The sequence below is a fragment of the Electrophorus electricus genome, chromosome 16 (genome assembly GCF_013358815.1).
Source record: "Electrophorus electricus isolate fEleEle1 chromosome 16, fEleEle1.pri, whole genome shotgun sequence".
In the NCBI taxonomy this organism is placed as follows: domain Eukaryota; kingdom Metazoa; phylum Chordata; class Actinopteri; order Gymnotiformes; family Gymnotidae; genus Electrophorus; species Electrophorus electricus.
This window is the reverse complement of record NC_049550.1, coordinates 14,374,202-14,392,892: the sequence shown is the minus strand read 5'-3', so window position 1 is coordinate 14,392,892 and position 18,691 is coordinate 14,374,202. Positions and strand designations below refer to the sequence as shown.

At 42.3% G+C, this 18,691-nt stretch overlaps 3 protein-coding genes across 6 annotated transcripts in view; all 3 read left to right on the top strand.

Moving 5' to 3' along the window:
* The window catches only part of mri1 (methylthioribose-1-phosphate isomerase 1), an 11,178-nt gene extending 6,163 nt beyond the window's left edge, over window positions 1-5,015 (top strand). The window contains exon 6 of the mRNA XM_027031493.2: window positions 1,299-5,015. Coding sequence (XP_026887294.1) covers window positions 1,299-1,432 — 134 coding nt within the window. The 3' untranslated portion in view covers window positions 1,433-5,015. The remainder of the gene's footprint in view (window positions 1-1,298) is intronic.
* A 610-nt stretch (window positions 5,016-5,625) lies between these two features.
* zgc:158803 (LUC7 domain-containing protein) lies at window positions 5,626-12,364 on the top strand. 2 transcript variants are annotated; one of them, XM_035534953.1, is made up of 10 exons: window positions 5,626-6,204; window positions 6,680-6,774; window positions 6,899-6,997; window positions 7,254-7,364; window positions 8,006-8,149; window positions 8,660-8,836; window positions 9,375-9,553; window positions 9,657-9,686; window positions 10,096-10,233; window positions 10,561-12,364. In XM_035534953.1, the coding sequence occupies exons 1-10, from the start codon at window positions 6,144-6,146 to the stop codon at window positions 10,796-10,798; spliced, it is 1,272 nt and encodes a 423-aa protein (XP_035390846.1). In that variant the 5' UTR covers window positions 5,626-6,143; the 3' UTR covers window positions 10,799-12,364. The 2 variants fall into 2 exon arrangements, with proteins under 2 accessions (XP_035390846.1, XP_026887288.2); XM_027031487.2 differs by having other exon boundaries at window positions 10,096-10,260.
* A 116-nt stretch (window positions 12,365-12,480) lies between these two features.
* pane1 (proliferation associated nuclear element) lies at window positions 12,481-16,594 on the top strand. Of its 3 annotated transcripts, none has more exons than XM_027031491.2 (6): window positions 12,481-12,617; window positions 12,779-12,858; window positions 13,101-13,199; window positions 13,712-13,791; window positions 13,943-13,980; window positions 15,109-16,594. In XM_027031491.2, exons 1-6 carry the CDS (start codon window positions 12,561-12,563, stop codon window positions 15,250-15,252), a joined length of 498 nt encoding a protein of 165 aa, XP_026887292.2. In that variant the 5' UTR covers window positions 12,481-12,560; the 3' UTR covers window positions 15,253-16,594. The 3 variants fall into 3 exon arrangements, with proteins under 3 accessions (XP_026887292.2, XP_026887293.2, XP_026887291.2); XM_027031490.2 differs by having other exon boundaries at window positions 12,484-12,617; window positions 13,943-14,034; XM_027031492.2 differs by lacking the exon at window positions 13,101-13,199 and having other exon boundaries at window positions 13,943-14,034.
* The last annotated feature ends 2,097 nt before the right edge of the window (window positions 16,595-18,691 follow it).

Sequence of the window (18,691 nt, the reverse complement as noted above, 5' to 3'; positions counted from 1 at the left end):
CTCTCTCTCTCTCTCTCTCTCTCTCTCTCTCTTCCACCCTCCCTACCCCTGTCTCTCTCTCTCTCTCTCTCTCTCTCTCTCTCTCTCTCTCTTCCACCCTCCCTACCCCTGTCTCTCTCTCTCTCTCTCTCTCTCTCTCTCTCTCTCTCTTCCACCCTCCCTACCCCTGTCTCTCTCTCTCTCTCTCTCTCTCTCTCTCTTCCACCCTCCCTACCCCTGTCTCTCTCTCTCTCTCTCTCTCTCTCTCTCTCTCTCTTCCACCCTCCCTACCCCTGTCTCTCACTCTCACTCTCTCTCTCTTCCACCCTCCCTACCCCTGTCTCTCTCTCTCTCTCTCTCTCTCTCTCTTCCACCCTCCCTACCCCTGTCTCTCACTCTCACTCTCTCACTCTCTCTCTTCCACCCTCCCTACCCCTGTCTCTCACTCTCTCTCTCTCTCTCTCTCTCTCTCTCTCTCTTCCACCCTCCCTACCCCTGTCTCTCACTCTCTCTCTCTCTCTCTCTCTCTTCCACCCTCCCTACCCCTGTCTCTCACTCTCTCTCTCTCTCTCTCTCTTCCACCCTCCCTACCCCTGTCTCTCACTCTCTCTCTCTCTCTCTCTCTCTCTCTCTCTCTTCCACCCTCCCTACCCCTGTCTCTCACTCTCTCTCTCTCTCTCTCTCTCTCTCTCTTCCACCCTCCCTACCCCTGTCTCTCACTCTCACTCTCTCTCTCTTCCACCCTCCCTACCCCTGTCTCTCACTCTCTCTCTCTCTCTCTCTCTCTCTCTCTTCCACCCTCCCTACCCCTGTCTCTCACTCTCTCTCTCTCTCTCTCTCTCTCTCTCTTCCACCCTCCCTACCCCTGTCTCTCACTCTCACTCTCTCTCTCTCTCTCTTCCACCCTCCCTACCCCTGTCTCTCTCTCTCTCTCTCTCTCTCTCTCTCTCTCTTCCACCCTCCCTACCCCTATCTCTCTCTCTCTCTCTCTTCCACCCTCCCTACCCCTGTCTCTCTCTCTCTCTCTCTCTCTCTCTCTCTCTCTCTCTTCCACCCTCCCTACCCCTGTCTCTCTCTCTCTCTCTCTCTCTCTCTCTCTCTCTTCCACCCTCCCTACCCCTGTCTCTCACTCTCACTCTCTCTCTCTCTTCCACCCTCCCTACCCCTGTCTCTCTCTCTTCCACCCTCCCTACCCCTGTCTCTCACTCTCACTCTCTCTCTCTCTCTCTTCCACCCTCCCTACCCCTGTCTCTCTCTCTCTCTCTCTCTCTCTCTCTCTCTTCCACCCTCCCTACCCCTGTCTCTCACTCTCCCTGTAGGAATCGATGTGTGGAATCCTGCATTTGACGTGACTCCTCACCAGCTGATCACGGGTGGTATAATCACTGAACTGGGGGTGTTCCTTCCCTCAGAGCTGCAGGCTGCTCTTACAGGCAGACTCACTGCTCTGTAGGGCTACAGCGCCCCCACAGGCTCGGGTGTATTACTGCAACTTAATAGCCACTCAGATCTTGATCTCATGCGCGCGCTCTCTCTCTCTCTCTCTCTCTCTCTCTCTCAGTCTCTGTCTCTTTTTTTCAATTCACAACAGTGGAAGCTACTTCTCTGTTTTGAATATATACACATATGTTGGCACAGGCAGTGTCGGCATGATGCTTAAACACACACACACATTCTCACACACAGACTCACATCCACTGTCACACACTGAAGTGGAATTACAGTGTTACCCTCTCACAAACGTACCCCATAATCCAGGGCCGTTTATGAACAACAAACACGCATCACTTCAACAAGTTGTCTTCTAATTTGTTCTTTTTCAATTTCTCCCTCCCTCTCTCTCTCTCTCTCTCTCTCTCTCTCTCTCTCTCTCATTCTCTTTTTTCCTTCCTGTTATTCTTTCTCTCACTCTCTGCTCAGCTCCAGTCCTAAATGAAAGGTACTGCTCAGAGAGAAGCTTAATGGAGAAACCCATTGAACAAGAACCCATAGCTATGATTATAAGACATTTTTCAATAAGGTGAATATTTAAATAAATCTTTAAGTTTAATAAAATTTAGTTCACCTATGTGAACATATTTCTTGTGAAAAGTAGACTCTTGAGTAGTTATGGTAACGGCTTAGCTTAATAGATATCTTAACTTTCGCTCCCTAAGAAATAAGGGCTATCCGGAAGTGTACATATGTACAAAATTAGCATTGATTTGCATAAGACCACAGAATGCAAATCCCCAATAAAGAGCACTGATCTCTAAATGGGTTTGACAGGCAGAAGCTAATCAAAATGTTATATTAACATTTCTTTTGAATTTCAGTATTGACGATGTCGACAAGTCCCCCAAAATAGCTTGAACAGTACCTACTATAATATTTAAAATATTCAGTACCATCTATAATATGTATGTGACAGAAATATGTAATGGAGCCTGGCCAGTATAGCCTGATACAGTGGAGCAGACCACAGCCATGTTACTTGTTTAGCCAATGATATGAGTTAAAGTCCAAGAGTTACCATACTACTCATGTTGATATTAGTGAGGAAGTACAGGGAGAACGTACCTGCAGTACATTTTAGGGATTGGGTTATCATACACAAAAGCCAGAAAGTGGCTGTCGAGGTTTCTGATTCAGGTTCTCATTGAAGTAACGAACCATGTTTGAAGAGGGGTTGAGATCTAAATCTTAACGTAAGAGTAGCAATAGTCAGCATGAGTAATCGGTGCTATGGAACTAGACGTTACACTATACCTCACTATATTACCCAGAATCCTCTGTTCCTATGGCAAGCTTGCTTGTGGTGATTGGTTGTGGTGCTTTTATTTCTCCAGTGTGAAGTGTAGTCGTGTCATTCCACATTCAAATGCACATACATAGTCACACGTGGTGTATAACAGATTCACCATCCCATCCAATGATCTATAGTCAGTCAGTGTTTTATATAGTAGTACTGAACACCCGAACCAGTTAGTCAGCATTCTGCATACCTGAATGACTTGGTTCTGATGTGCATAAAACCTGGACTGGTTAGCAGACCTGCGGATTTATCTGCGGAGGCACATCCACCAATCCTCTGACTCTAGTGACTTTTGGCGGTATGACTGCATTCAGATTATAGGTGTGACTCCAGTCTGAACATCCCTCTGTCTACTTAACGGGATAAATAATGATAACCCCAACCACCCCCCACCCCGTCTGTGTTACTGAATGTAACGAGGACAGTTCTCCTCATTGCCTTACACCATCAGCCAAAAAAAAATAAATGCACTCACTAGACTCTAATTGGCTGATCCTCGTGGCCACTCCCCACACCATCTTATCTACCCTTTCATATTCACCTTTGTCACAGCAACAGGCAAATCATGATCTCAAAAAGAATGAGGAAAGTTGACATGGAAATCCTCTCCTCTGTCTTCATCCTTCTGCCTCCATCCTTCACTCCATACTTCCATAATCCTCTTCCTTCTTTTCCTGACAAATCCAGTCTTTTCCCTACATCTGACCTGGTATTGACAGTGTCATTTTTAAGATTTCAGCACTGATAATTTGAGATGTAGCATTAAAAAAATGAATACATCTCTATTGAATGAGACAGTTGAACAATGTATATTCAGAATCCAGACATGCACCCATTTTTCTGAAGCAGTGTAGTGTTGAGATCACCTTATGAGAGAGTATATAAGGTGGTGCTTGGTTTACACATATTACAGTATTACAGAGAAACTGGGTAATAGTTTAAATAAACATCTTTATTGTGGTTTAATTTTTAAGGTTTTCATTTTAATAGATTTTTAAATGGTTAAATAGTTTTTAGGCTTTATTTTGTAGGAGGAAAATGTTGACCCAAGAGTGTCGCTGTACACAAAATGTAGCAATTCTGTGGGCATCTGTGTGATCACTAGATTTGATTCATTCCAGAGGTATGAGGATTGGTTACCTTTCATTTCTCATCATTGGATTTATACGTGTGTATGTTCTTGGTGATTTTAAAAGCTTTTATGGGAAGGCCTTCTTCATACACGATGCGTCTTGCCACACCAGAGAGCATGTGTCAGATCCCAGACTAGAGATCAGTTCCAACCCTGTGTTCCCACCCAGTGCTAGTCTAACATAACTAAAGCACTAAGGCAGCTAAGCAGAATTAAGTGTAGCTTCCCTAAAAAATGGAGCTTGCATTCTTAAGGCTCCTTAATTGGGACCCTTGTTCACTATTACAAGCTTGTTCTAGTTCTAATTTGGGAAATGCATACCTCTGGCTGTGAATTAAAACCACTATGTCCAAAGTCTAATTCAAGTCTGACTTTTGGCTGGCTTTGGAGCACCATATTTGAAATTCAAATGCAAATTGCTATTTTTGGTCAGCCTGTCTTTTAACCATGACCATGTCCGGTACAGAGCGACAGGTTCAGGTTGCCTGATCCTCAATCATGTCTGTTCTTAGCTGCTGTGTAAAGGCCCAGATCAGCTGTAGAACAGTGTATTGTTTCTACTGAAGGAAACAATTGAGGGCTGAACTTGAGTGCCACTGGTGTAGGTCACTGTAGAAACCATGTTACAGCCAACATGGCTCCGGCTGACAAATGGGAAGGTCTCGCAGTACAAAATGTCTGTTTGTCAGCCTGATTGTTGAGGGGAAAAAGCTATACAAGCTCTGACTGGCAGAGAGCAAAGCTTAGAGAACAGAGGAAAAGGTTTGTTCCTTAAGCTGGGCACTCTCTACCTCTGGTGCCAAATTACAGTGCTGTGTGCTTTACTCTGACGAGAGGGAGTCTCCGTGATTGTTTTGTTGTTGTTTTTTCAAGCAATGGGACATGCTCTTGATAGATGACCGCATCAGTTTGAGAAGACCTCCCCGTGTTTGTGTTTCTTCTTGTTTATAATGACTGGCAATCACAGATAAGTTTTGTATAATGTGGATATAGCTGAAAAAAAAATGAAATGACTGGATTTTTTAATACATATGAATATGAATAATACTGTATACAGCATACATGGACTGAAACACCTTTCACATCAGAACAATAAAGAAAGTGATGACATTCTAGAGTATTGTGTGTATGAATAGGATGCATATTGGCTGAAAACTGAAAATGGAACATTAGGTGGTAGAGTCTAATATGGAAAAAGAAACCACATAAAATGACTAAATAGGTGTACTGGTATAGCCTAAGTGCATAAACGTAGTCTTATGGACTGAATTCTTATTAATTGGAGTGAGAATCGTCTTTCTTTTTTCTTCTTTCTTTTTAGTCTAGTCCAAACTTATGGTTAAAAAAACAAACTAAACATGACTGATATGTGTATCATCAATGCCTAAAATTATATTTAATTCATGCATATTTTAGACCTAATATTCATATGGGGAAAGAGTGTGTTTTAACTAACCTACAATTTTTATTTATTTATTTATTAGGACGTTACAGTGTCAATTGCAACATAAACTGTTAAAAACATCAATACAATATCAGGAAACAAAAATATAGAGTAATACGCTACATAGACGTATATGAATATGTAGCGTACAAATACAAATAGGGGTGATAAACGTTTGGGCATCAGTGCAAGGCAAGACACTGAAACCGAGCCTTTGACGTCGTTTCGCGTTCAGCCAATCAGATGACGATGTGTGCCACACTTCCTCGAGGCCGCGTCAACGACCCGAGCGCGGTTCAGAGAGGAGGAAGTCCGTGGTTGGGAAACAACGAAAAATAAAAAATAAACATTGTCCAAATTTCCGAATATGGATTATTTCACAGTGTGTTAGGTCTACGGATTAAATTTCATCGACAGGAGTTAAACATACCATTGTACACAGGCGGAGTGGGAGTGAACCCGCCACTGATTTCAAACGTTGCTTTCTCACCCCTCGCCTCAGTTAGCTAGCCTAGCTAGCTAGCGCGACTTGCTAACAAGGCAAGCGAGAAAGGAGAGGGGTGAAAGGGAAGAGGCAGACTGAAACAGTCCGGTCGGCGTTAACTGGAGTTTAAAACATAAAATAGTATAGCTCCACTTAACTAAAATAGAATAACAAGTTCTGAGAGGCTTCCATCGGCTGTTTCAGTTGGCTAGAAAAGTTGTTCGCCGCACACACAGCGCAGCACGGCCGAGGCCTACGGACCCTGCATGTGCTGAACCGTCGGCGTGTAGCGTCAATATAAACAATAAAAATGTCGGCCCAAGCGCAGATGAGAGCCATGCTGGACCAGCTCATGGGCACCGGACGCGATGGTAAGTGTTATTTTAATGACAAAAGTTTAAGTTTGATTCTTGGAACACGTAACTGAAAGCTAACTACACGATGTCTCAGGTAACTTAGCTTGTTAGCCGTAGGGATGGCTAACGTTAGCCTAGCGAGCAAGGTTAGCTTAGCTTCTTAGCCAAGCTAAATTAAATTAGCTGGCTAGCTTCCTTTACTTGGCATGGCCGAGCAAGTAAGTTACGGCTAACTAGCTGGGTTATTTAGATTGCTGTCTAGCCACCTCTAAGAGAAGGTAGCGGCTTGTTATGATACATTGCCCCCTGGACTGTGGAAACTCATTTAAATTAAGTTAGCGTTCAATATTGCTGCGATAGGTTAAATGAAACGTTTCTCCTCTGGTACAAAAGGTACCCCCCCCCCCCCCCAAGCTTTTGACACTGATAAAAGTTGGATGAAACAAAGTCCTACAGGAAGCTCACGTTTTCTCACCCTGTACCCTAATAGGAGACACGATGCGCCAGAGGATCAAATTCACAGATGAGAGAGTTTGTAAAAGCCATCTACTAGAGTCCTGCCCTCACGATATATTATCAGGGACGGTGAGTAAAAAAAAAAAAAACAACACAGAATCATCCTCTAATCTTTCATTATTCTTTTATTCTGGAAATCTATACCAAGCCCTTTCTCTTTTATCTCTAACCTTGTGTGTGTGTGCTCACCCAGCGTATGGATTTGGGGGAGTGTTTGAAGGTTCATGACCTTGCTCTGAGGGCAGACTATGAGATCGCCTCCAAGCACCAGGAGTATTTTTTTGAACTTGATGTGAGTATGGTGTGAGTGGCCCTCTGAAAGATGTGTGTACTGATTGAGGATCAGACTGAATTCTGTCTCATGGGTGTCATGGCAGGATTTAATATTTTATGTGAACGGAAAAACTTTTAGGTTTTAATGGTTTAGGATACTTTCTAAAAACATTTTTAACAGGAGATATATAAAGGTTTTAAGTAGACTGAGTGGATGTAAGTAGGTTTGGTAGATTCTCTTGTTAGTGACCAACCGGGTTGGTCTGTGTGTCCAGGCTGCAGAGCACCTGCAGTCATTCATTGCAGACTGTGATCGGAGGACTGAACTTGCCAAGAAGCGATTGGCTGAGACACAAGAAGAGATCAGTGCAGAGGTCGCTGCGAAGGTAACCACCGTAGGGTCTTCCTCTCCCCCCCCCCACGATAAATATATTTATGGAATTCCCCAATTCCCCTGTGTTAACTCTGAAACTGTATTCTTGGCCTAAAAGTGTGCCAGTCAGTGTTCAAGCGGATGTTTAGACACCTGGCTTATTGTTTGTAATGGTGGCAGTTTGCCACAGCTGACAGAAAGTTCAGACTCATCCTGGCCCAGTGCATATTTACATATTTAAGTACACTCTTTGAGTAAGATTTTGGTGCATTTGTTTACCCTTTAAGCACTTGGGTGAATGTGTGTTTCATATGCAGTTGTGTACATTTTCTTAAGTTTTTGCTTGTTTGTTCATGACGACCAAATGTCCTCACACAGGGAGAAAGAAAAAATCAGTTAAAATCCCAAAACAGAAAGGGTCATTTAGCACGTTCTAACCTGTAATACGATTCTTAAAACTTTTACAGCATTTGTTTGTCTTTAGTAATGGATGTGGTTTATAATTAATCCATTAGACCTTCAACTAGATTAGATTAATATTGGGGTTAGGCAAAGGGACAGGCCTCTGGTTGGGGTTAGGATACAGGTGAGGCTGTGGTAGGCTTAGGTGTACAATTTAGTTGTACATTATGGTTGACTGACTATGTGTGCCAGGCGGAGCGGGTGCACGAACTGAACGAGGAAATTGGAAAGCTGCTGGCACGGGCAGAGCAGCTGGGTGGAGAGGGCAATGTGGAGGAGGCACAGCAGCTGCTGGAGAAGGTGGAGAAGACGCGCACCCTCAAAAAAGAGGCTGAGGTCAGTCTGGTTCGGAGGTCATTCTCCTTCTGCCCCTAGGACTTCTATGTTCAGTATTCTAATTCTGTTTGATCTTTGCACACAGTGTGGTATGCTTCACTGAGGAACATTACTAGATTCTGTAGGGGTTTAAAAGTAAGACTGCTTGTTGTCACATCAGTGCTTGCCTTTCTGTTCCTCTGCATGGAATCAGGAAGGGACCCACACCTGTAGTTTACTGTCATTTAATAACACAGTCCAAGACATGTCTGGACAAATTCAGACTAAACTACAGCTGTTCTGTACTTAAACAAAAGTGAGTCTGTGCAGGCTCATGCATGTGGATGCTTTATATTAATAATAGTTTGGTGCTAAGGAGTGTACCGAGCGAATGGGGGAACAGTTGGAGATACAAGCTACTGAGTCAGGCCGGTGAAGGGAACAGTTTTGTGTGTGTGTGTGTGTGTGTGTGTGTGTGTGTGTGTGTGTGTGTGTGTGTGTGTGTGTGTGTGTGCGCGCGCACGCATGCAGGATATATACCGGAACTCTATGCCAGCATCCAGCTTCCAGCAGCAGAAGCTGAGGGTGTGTGAGGTCTGTTCCGCCTACCTCGGTCTCCATGACAATGACCGTCGCCTTGCCGACCACTTTGGCGGGAAGCTGCACCTAGGCTTCATCGAGATCAGGGAGAAGCTGGAGAAGCTGAGGGTAAGGAGAGCAGAGCGGAAAGATCAGTTCCATCCGGTCTCTGGGCCACCAGGCAACACTGTCATAAGCAAATCAAGTCAGATTTCATTGTCTCTCTTAACACAAACATTCTTATATAATTAATGAAGGTAAATTGGAGTTATTCTGGTTTTCTCATTGACTCCTATTAGACATCAAATGGGTTAAACTTGGTGACGATCTTTGACTTCTATTTTAAATTATCTAAGGCATTTTCAAAACACCAAAATCATTAAAGGGTCAGCTTGTGTTAAGAAAACGCATCATGTCTAATAACACAGTGGAGGTGTTTAATAACTCCCTCAGATACGTTTAGCACTTAGCAGCAGCTCTAATCACTTGACTGAGGGTGAATAAGTTACTGTCTGTATTCCAATTGCTAACTTGTTGGCTGTAAATTGTAAAAATTTAGCAGTTAAGAAAGAAGAAACATTCAAGACTGTAAAACATCCTCTAGTTCCCCTTTACCTCAAAACACAAAACAAAAAAAAAGGAGTTATTTTTTCTCTGTCTTTCTCAGAAAGCAGTGGTGGAGAAGCAGGAGCGGATGCGCATGAGGAGGAGGGAAGAGAGAGAGCGTGAGGAGGAGAGAGAGAGGGAGTGGGAGATGGAGAGAGAAAGAGAGCGTGAACGCGAGAGAGAGAGAGAGAGGGAGCGTGAACGTGAGAGAGAAAGGGAAAGAGAGAGAGATCGCAGAAGGTGAGTTACTGCGCCATTCACAATTAGGACCTCACCGCACAAACATTATTTATAATGACTTGGTGAGCCAAATATTTAAGCATACTGATATTTGCTTATTCAGGTCCAGATCTCGAAGTGGGGACAGATACAGGTGAGGATGACAGCAGTGCGTACGCTTGTTCCAATAATGCATCCTTCCAGAAGCTAGTAAAAGAGTCACTGGCTTATGCCGTACTGTTAAATTAGCCCTAGTGGAGTGATGCTTTCACGCCTTTTCTCTTGTCTTTTGTGTGTCTTTCATTTCCTCACTCATTAGTGAAGCATGTATACATGTCACATAATCTATTTTTATTTATTTATTTAGGTGTGTGGGTTGTTTTTTGTTGTTGTTGTTGTTGTTTTTCCCCCACCCAGAAGAGTCAGGTTAAAATCATGTACAGCTGAGCCCATACTGGTACAAGGTTACTGTGGTTTCTAATAAGACGGTGGATGTTCAAGACCAAAAAAAGCAGTTTAAGTCTGTCTGTCTGTCTCTCCCTCTCTCTCTTTCTTTCTCTCAGGGACGGAGGGAGCTCCTCATCCCATCGGTCGCGGCGGCACCATTCATCTCGGTCGCGGGACCACGAGCGTGAGAGGAAGCACAGACACAAGGAGCATCACCGCTCTCGCTCACACTCGCACCGCCGGAAGAAGAAAAGGTGCAGCGTGGAATCCACCCACCCAGAGTCTGTTTACAATTTTACACACATTTTCCATCTCTGTTCATACCAGCACAGATCTATTACCACTCACTCTAGGATGTCCTGGTTCCATAAACAAAATATTCTTTTAGCATAAAAGTACACTCGAACCAGACTTCTTAGTGTGCATCTAGTCAAAAGGCTACAGAAGGCTTAACTGTGGGATTGGAAATATCAGTGTATAATCTAGGCTTCAATTGGGTAAATCTTGGGTAAATTTGTTTTTGTTTTTTTGAGTAAATTTACTTAATCTCTCTCTCTCTCTCTCTCTCTCTCTCTCTCTAGGTCCTCGCACAACAGAGAGCGGGAACACACTGTGTCGCAGGAGCAGTGGCGGGAGTATGGCGGAGATGACAGGTGGAGGGATGATGGACGACGGGTGGAGATGGAGCGAGAGCTTGGGGGTAGAGAGTGTTCGCCCTCAACCCCAGAGATGGCCAGACTAAGGGGCAGAGAGAGATCTGTCTCACTGGAGCGAGAGAACCGCTCCAGCTCTGAGGAGAGGGAGTCGGGAGAGATATAGACAACAAGAGGGAGAGAAAACAGTCTGTATTCTTTAACATGGCTTCCTGTCTGTGTTCTTTGTTTGTGCGTCATAGCTGATCTGTCAGTGGCTGGATGGGCTTAGTGCAGTCAGCTGTATCCAATTAAGTCTGAATTTATATTAAAGACATCAGATAGGCAGGCAGACCCAAATCCCCATCCTTTCCCACATACTTCATACACAAGTCTAATATTTTCTTTCAAGAACAAACATTGGATAAGAGCTTTTTTTTTTTTTTTTAATCACGTGTTTTCAGTTTACTTTTGGACCATCCTCACAGCCTTGCAACCATTTAAAGAAGGTGGAGGGTATCAGCAGAGTACTCTCCAAAACCTATCCAGTCTTGTTTTTGATGTCTGATCCAATCTAACTATTCTTTTTCACTTTAACACAGTGGCATCCTTACGGATCATTTAAGGCGGGTGAAGCCTGTGGGATCTCACACTGGGATCAGACTGAGCTGGATCTGTGTAACATTTTGCCCATCCAGTGAGGTGTTGATCAGTGGAAACGCGCTGAACATGCGCGTTTGAATGAGGGAACACATTCGGTAAAGCTGTAGGTGCACTTGCGCAAACGGTTTTAACTGCACTAAAACGACAGTTGCGAAAAGGTCATACATGGAGAGATGGAGAAAATTCATTGCGAACCGTAAGCCAACCAAAGGAAGTAGGGGAAGGAGACTTGGACCCTAACTCCGTGTCAAGTTTCTGCGCAGCTGAAGAGGTTGCGCCAGCGCTGCAGTTGCAGGTGTTCCTTCAGGAGCAGGGTCCCTCCACCCCTTCTCTGCGGTGGTTGTTGTTGGTTTTTTCTCTCATCAACAAACGTTGATGAATAATTATTGTTGCTGCTTATCGTGTTTTATGGCTACCATGAGCCTGGATTCACGTTTTAGCAAGCTGACCGTAATAAATGATTCATTGTAAGGTGATCTGGATCAGACCCCGAAGTTGTCAGTATTCGCTGGCGACGAAAACTAGCTGGCAACTCCGAGTGCTTCAGCTACTGTCCAGGGTATGTCAAAGAATACTATGGTCTGACTTCAGACTGGAAGTGAATATGTAAAGGCCATACTCCCAAATTTTACCCCACTCAGTCTTAGGAAGAGACACAATGTATGTTGGCAAAACGGCGAGATGCTGGCTAGTCAGCAAGCGCACAGACAGTTGTTGAATCTTATAGAAATTGGATGAAGGATTTATTTATGTTTGCTTGTTAATCACTTGATCCAGTTTCATAGTAAAATTTGGTTTAGTTTGGAAGTTGTTTCGTGCAACGAAAAACATGAGTAAAGAATTTTTGCTACCTACATAAAACTGAAGCAGCAATTACCTGTGAATGCAAATATGTTCTTTTCAGAGACGATACCACTTTCTTTTACGCATATTTGTACGTTTGGTTACATCGCAAACCCACCGTTTCTCTTAACGTGTGCAGATTTTTTTCTTTTATTTTGCTGTGTTAGAAGGTTGTCTAAAGAAGTCTGATGTTTCCCGTCAAATATTATAAAATGTAATAAAGGAGCCCGAAAATCCCATGCTAAAACCGTCTGTGTGCCGTTTTTTAAAAAATCATTGCACAATAAGTATTAGCAAGTATCTACATGCATAAATGTGCAGTATTTTTGGCACATCCCTAACGCAAGGGTGCAGCACCGCACAACTTGGTACACGTGTTGCAGGTGACGTCAGCAGCTTTGAAAAGACGCGGCAGGAACTGCACACCATTGAAAACACTTAATATGGCGTTACTAACACCTTACAGCAAAATCCCTGAACTAAACACTGCTACGATTCTTGTGAGTAGCCAGTTAACCTGCTAAAATACGTTTCTTGTGTATTTTTGTAGCACTACTAAGAGAGCTAGCGTTAGCTAGGTTAAGTCTACCCATCACGATTCGTAATCGCCATCACTTTGTATTTGTTGTATTTATCATTTTTATATTTATTGTCATGACAGTTGATTGAAAACGAAGAGCGGTTTCAGACCAAGCTTGCTGATGCCATAGTTCAACAGGAAAAAGACGTCAACGTGAACGTGTGAGTTGAAAAGCTGGCAGTTTTTAATTGCAGTCATTCGCTCCATAATTAGGTCACGGTGTTTGTTTTTCACCGCGTCTTTCCCAAGTTTTCCCGACCTGAACGTCCATTAACTTACCTAGCTAACGTTTTAAAGTGGGTACAGCCTCGTCTGTCGAAGCGCCGATGTACCGCCGACTTGCGTTTTAGCTAAAACTTAGGTTGATTTTAATCTAATATTTTGCATTTTCGTTCCTTTTCAGTCGGCTAGCTCGAAAACTCCCTCTTCCTTTGGAAAATGGCGACAGTCGTCCTCGTGTTGATCTTGTTGTGTTCGTTGTCAGCCTTCGGTCTGAACGCAGGTAGTTATGAGATGGCAGACATTAACTTCGGCTTCATATAGCTGTCAACTTATATTAACCCTTTAAGTTCATTGCTTACATGCTGTAGCTGTGAATTCATTAACACTCTCTAGTATTCGAAATTATTACCACAAAGAGCGTTTTAACTAGTTTTGTACTCATTTTGAAATATCCATCTAGTATTCATTTTATCCACTTAATACAGAATTAGAAAATGCGTTTATAAACTTTTACAATGAAACCATTTCTCTCATACACAGTTGACCTTGCCAGTACCCACAACCTGAGCACAATTTTATTGTCTTATGCAAGTAAATAAAGGCAAAGAAATCTGAGTGCTGTAGAATTGTTTATGATAATTGACCTAAATCAAAACAAAGGGATTTTATATGGGCAAACCATATGGGTTGACACCTATGGGTACATCTATTTGATAACCTTTCTCTCCATATAGTGATATGGGCTGTATTAGGGTTTCTTATACCTCTGATGGCATTCTTGTGTGTCTCTAGTCTGCAGGCAGTGGAGAGCTCGTTGAATTATCTGGCTTCGGATTACTACCTCGGGAAGGTGTGCTTTGTGGTTACGGATGGTAATTAATGCCTCTTATTGAAGTTAATGTTGTGTCTCATGAGAATGACCTCTCCTGTCAGGTTTATGATTGATTACAGGAGTGTCTTCACATTTCATTGTGAAAAGGTGTTTGTGTGTGTGTCTCTTTTTTTTTTTTTTTTCCCCTCCAGCGCGTTGCGGCACTTTGGCACAGGAGCGCATGTTGAGGGTGAGGAGACTCGCTGCTTCTCACCACTGCCCCGTGCTTTGTGCAGAGCACCAGGTACAGCAAGCAGCTGTAGACAGTGTAGCCAATATGGCCAACATTGCACCACAGTGAACACAAGTGCCATTTAAAAACATTACCGACCAATATGTGTAATGTGCATTTTATTGTGGAAGGTACAGATTAGCAGTACAGAAACGTAATTTCCAATATATCAAATGATTGCATACTGTGTAAATCTGTATTGTATAATAACAGTACATAAATATATCCACCATGAAAATCTGCAATATATTCTAAAGTTGCATGCAGGTGATCTAAACATATCACTGGCAGCAAAACAGCAGGACTTTAATATAATTGGCTAAATCGCTTGATGTGTTTCTATGCAGCCTAATAGGCTTTAATGGAATAGAGTAATCCGATTTAACTAAATAAAATTTCAAACTAATTGTTAAGAACCCATCACCCCTTACGATCATTTTAAATGAGAACCGTTGGCCGTGCGAATCCTCAAATCTGATTGCTTTCAGAATCGCAGTCCATTTGTCCTTCAGGTGTACAGTTGATTTACTTTGCACTAAGAAACAAACATTACGAGGGAAAGTGGTGCAGAATGTGTTGAAGGCTCTGAACAAAAAGCTTAACCACTAGCAAAAGATTCAAAGCGACTCTAGTGGTATCCAGCTGATGGTGTGAAACAATTTTCACCAGAGGCTACAGAAATTATTTTTATTACTTTCTTTTTATGCTCAACAAACATACTGTGTAGAGTTCATTTGGTTGAGTATGACATTTTAATTAAAAACACCAGTAGGCCATGCCAAACGTGTATCATGCCTGTATGAGTTCTGAGGCTGCTCCATTAAAGTTCCCCACTTGTATAGAAGGTTTTGTTGGGTTACGTGTACTATGGATTGAACAGGGGTGTGTGGGTACAGTGACACGTATTCAGTTGGAATGAATTCATCGGTCTGGTGGCTTTTTTTGGTTTTTTGACCTGGCTCATGCCAGGGATTGATCATTGGCTGATGAGTTCAGCCAAGTGCGTTACGTTAGGGGAAAAACATTTAACAGATCACGAGATCAGAAAAATGCTGTAGTAATGTCTTTCTCTCCCTTCACACTTAGACAGAGGAAGGCATCGCCATGGCAGCCATGAGGCTTCTCACCATTCTGAAAGTGTCAGCTGGTCTGTCTCCCATGGCAACCACAGCCCTTTACCTGTCCTCCCTGACCCGCTGCGCTGCTGCTCCTGAGCTCGACGATGACTGACCTGTCACCGTTTCTTCTATTGCTTTTAGTCACTTTCTGGATTGCTCGGCCATGGGAGGCAACGCTATGAATTTTTAAGACGTGTTTTCACAGCCCACCAGTTTGGATTCACTTCATTAGTTGAAAATATCAGTGTAATCCAGACAAAAATATGAAATTGAGGTGATGAGTGGAATTTCCTGTGTGTGCTGAAATGTGACGGAATGTTATGTGGGTACGTAGCGGGACCAGGCAGTGCCTGTCCTGTGCAGTGAAATTCATTCCATCTTTGTTCCCCGACACTTATTTTCATTAGTTTGGTTACATTCTTTGTTAAAGTTGTTCTCATAAGTGAAGTCAGCTGCAGCCATGCAGCTTTTAGCCTATGAACACGAGACAGCTGAATAGAAACAGAGTTTGCTCTGTGACCACTGGTGATTCCATTAAGCCACATTCTCCTGCCCCTGTGTGCACATGTATTAGTGTCATTGTGTCCAACTAAACTGTCCCACTGTGTGCAGGTGGGCTGGTCCCGTCCCCAGCTTCTGGAGGTCCAGCAGGGGCGCCCTTGTTCACATAATTACTCTCAAGTCAAGGTCACGTCATTGATGTTAGACAGGCCTAGAACGGATCCAGAGCTTGAGGAAAAAGATAATTGTGTGGTGTTAAACTTTGCTGAATTGTAACAGAATTGGCATGCCAACTCCTGCTATTCACTGCATGTATTAAATGATGTTGTTTTTTTATCCATTTTCCCTCTTTCTGCGAATTTAGGTGTAGTATGTCAACATCTATAGCAATTTTAAAATGTATGTTAAAAAAAAAAAACAGCTACATACAGTTTGAAGTGTTTTACTCCAAGATAATTTTTAGGAGCATATAATTGTGACACAATTTAATAAAATGCTGTATTTGTAATGCAGATTTGATTGAACCAAACAGTTTACATTTTTAAACTTTGTAAACATTCAGTGCAACATTCCCCTTTAACTAAGTAATATATAAAAGACAGAAAAAAGTATTTTGTGGAACAGTTCAGTCAATCAATGGAACATGATATTCAGTCAGGAGATGTGGTTTTTTTGCTTGTTTGTTTTTTGCCTGTTAGCAGTTGCCGGTCTTCTTTTTTTTTCTTTTTTTTTTTTTATTGGCGTAGATCCAGTAATCGGGTGGTTCTCGCTACTTGCTCGAACACGAAAATCTGATTAATCATTCCTTGTTGCATTAAGCCGTGTGTTTTGGTTTCCTTCAATGTGACTTAACGGAAGCTGGCACCGGACAGAGTTCGCTTATGAACTCTGCAGAGCCCCCGTCCCAGTAAAAAGGTCCCTAACTAGAACAACGATGACGTTTGTAGTCGCACGCCGCACCTGCTGAATCTGCTCCAGCTGTCTGATTCTGGAGGTTCTCCGTTTGTTTCATGTTTCAAGTTTCAAGTTTGGTTTATGTTAAACTTATTCGGTGCTGTTCAGTATTATGTTATTCTCACCACTGTGATAACGCAGCACTTTATTTACGGCAAGGCGGTAATCTGTTATAAAGGACGGGTGGCAACTGCATACAGGTGGACGTGCAATGCAGGGAGCCCCTTTTCTGTTCTTTACTTTCGCGCTAAGCCTGCGCATTTACTTTCAGATCTGAAATTGCAAATCTGAAAATAATTCTTGGTAGCAATAAATGCTTAGTATGCCGTTAAACATGAATATAATATCGTTAGGCTACGTTATTTTTACCTGTCCATTAATTTTACTTAAAACCAGTCTTTACGAACACGAAGGGGAACTCATGCTTCTCACATTTGTGGTTTAATATTTTGTTAATTCACCAGTTAATTGATGATACATACTTTCTTACATACTCTGACTACTGCAACAAATTTGGTATTATTTGGTATTTGCTCAAAATACCAAATTTGGTATTTGCTCAAATACGGACTTTAAGAGGGTATGTGAATCTATCCCTGATGATCCTCTCCATTCGCTTAAAGGTAATCACAGTTGCAAAATATTTTTAAGTACTATGTGATTTTATAAGGCAGCTATTCAGTCATAAATGCAACCCATCTTTAACCCTTCAGCTCAGCAAAGTCAAAACTGCCGGACTCTTGCCTAAAACATCTTAACAGAATGAATAGATGCTACCCTGTTAATGGTACTTTGAGTACATTTCTCTGTGTGAGTGATGCCTGCTACAGGGGCTACAGAATCCACTGAAAGCTTTTTTCCCCCTTTTTCCTATTCTTTCTGGGTTGATCTCTTTACATTTACATTTACGGCATTTAGCAGACGCTCTTATCTAGAGCGACTTACAAAGTGCTTTGTCATTTATTCCTAGAATACATCACAGTGCAGTACCGTAGGTTAGAGTCCAATATACCAATGAGTTAGAATACTGCAGAAATACAGGAATCAATGCTGATACCTAGAAGTACACAACACATAAGGTTTATCTGAAACAATGATGTGCTTTTTAAACTTGAATAGAAACACTAATAAAGCACTATGCATTATTTTTTATGACCTTTTATTTAAGCCCGATGAATGCTTATAATAACCTTTATTATAATTAGCTAGTTAATTGTTATATACATAAAATGAAATGTGCCAGAAAAATACCCACAGTCTTGCCCTTTGTACACACGGATCAATGTAATTGCATATCCACATTAGTGAAAGTGCGCCTGCTATGTAAAAAACTTCGGTTTTACATGAATCCCGAATCTTTTCTTCTGTTTTTTTTTTTTTTTGTTCAATGTATTTATTTATTTATTTATTTTCTTTCTTTCGACGTAAGTATGTTTAGCTTTAAAAATTTAAAACACTCTTCTTCGGCAGCACCTTTCCTGGCGCATTACCCTGATTACGATATAGCGCCACAGCGGATGCCGCCAGGAAAACATGAAGATTTCCTTTACACGGGGTCGATAAGCGTCCTCTGGTTGTCCTCCGCCATCTTGCTCTGCAGTAATCTTGTGTTGAAGAGAACGTGTTTCTTCATGGGAACGCCTCACCCGCTGGCAACTTAGAACTATATCTCGTGGACTGTCTTAATGAAAGGTTTATTCATAACACTTTAGAAAGGAAAACAAATACTTCAATGTTTGCGTCTCTCTCTCTCTCTCTCTCTCTCTCTCTCTCAGTTCAAGATTTGCTCTGTTGACGAATTTACTTTTGTATTGCCAAAGCTTTGCACACTATGAATATTTTGGGAAATGGGGACCAGATAGGTCAAAGAAAGAACGCACACACACATTCTTTCTTTGACCTATCTGATCCCCGTTTCCCAAAATATCAATAGTGTTAAGATAATCATAAATGATAGAGGGGTTCATTGTAATAATCGCTCTACCATTTAAAGATGATCTGTTTCACAATGCTTTGGGGAAACCCTGCCCTGCCTCTGTATCTCCAACGGAATCACCTTGGCCAAACATATGTCCAGAGTTCCTCTCTCATGCTCC

Coding starts and splice junctions, on each gene's coding strand:
- zgc:158803 (XM_027031487.2), top strand. CDS start 6,144: ATGTCGGCCCAAGCGCAGATGAGAGCCATGCTGGACCAGCTCATGGGC. Junction 9,687..10,095: donor CGAAGTGGGGACAGATACAG/GTGAGGATGACA, acceptor TCTTTCTCTCAG/GGACGGAGGGAGCTCCTCAT. Junction 10,261..10,560: donor GTGGAATCCACCCACCCAGA/GTCTGTTTACAA, acceptor CTCTCTCTCTAG/GTCCTCGCACAACAGAGAGC.
- pane1 (XM_027031490.2), top strand. CDS start 12,561: ATGGCGTTACTAACACCTTACAGCAAAATCCCTGAACTAAACACTGCT. Junction 13,200..13,711: donor AGCCTTCGGTCTGAACGCAG/GTAGTTATGAGA, acceptor GTGTGTCTCTAG/TCTGCAGGCAGTGGAGAGCT. Junction 14,035..15,108: donor TGCTTTGTGCAGAGCACCAG/GTACAGCAAGCA, acceptor CTTCACACTTAG/ACAGAGGAAGGCATCGCCAT.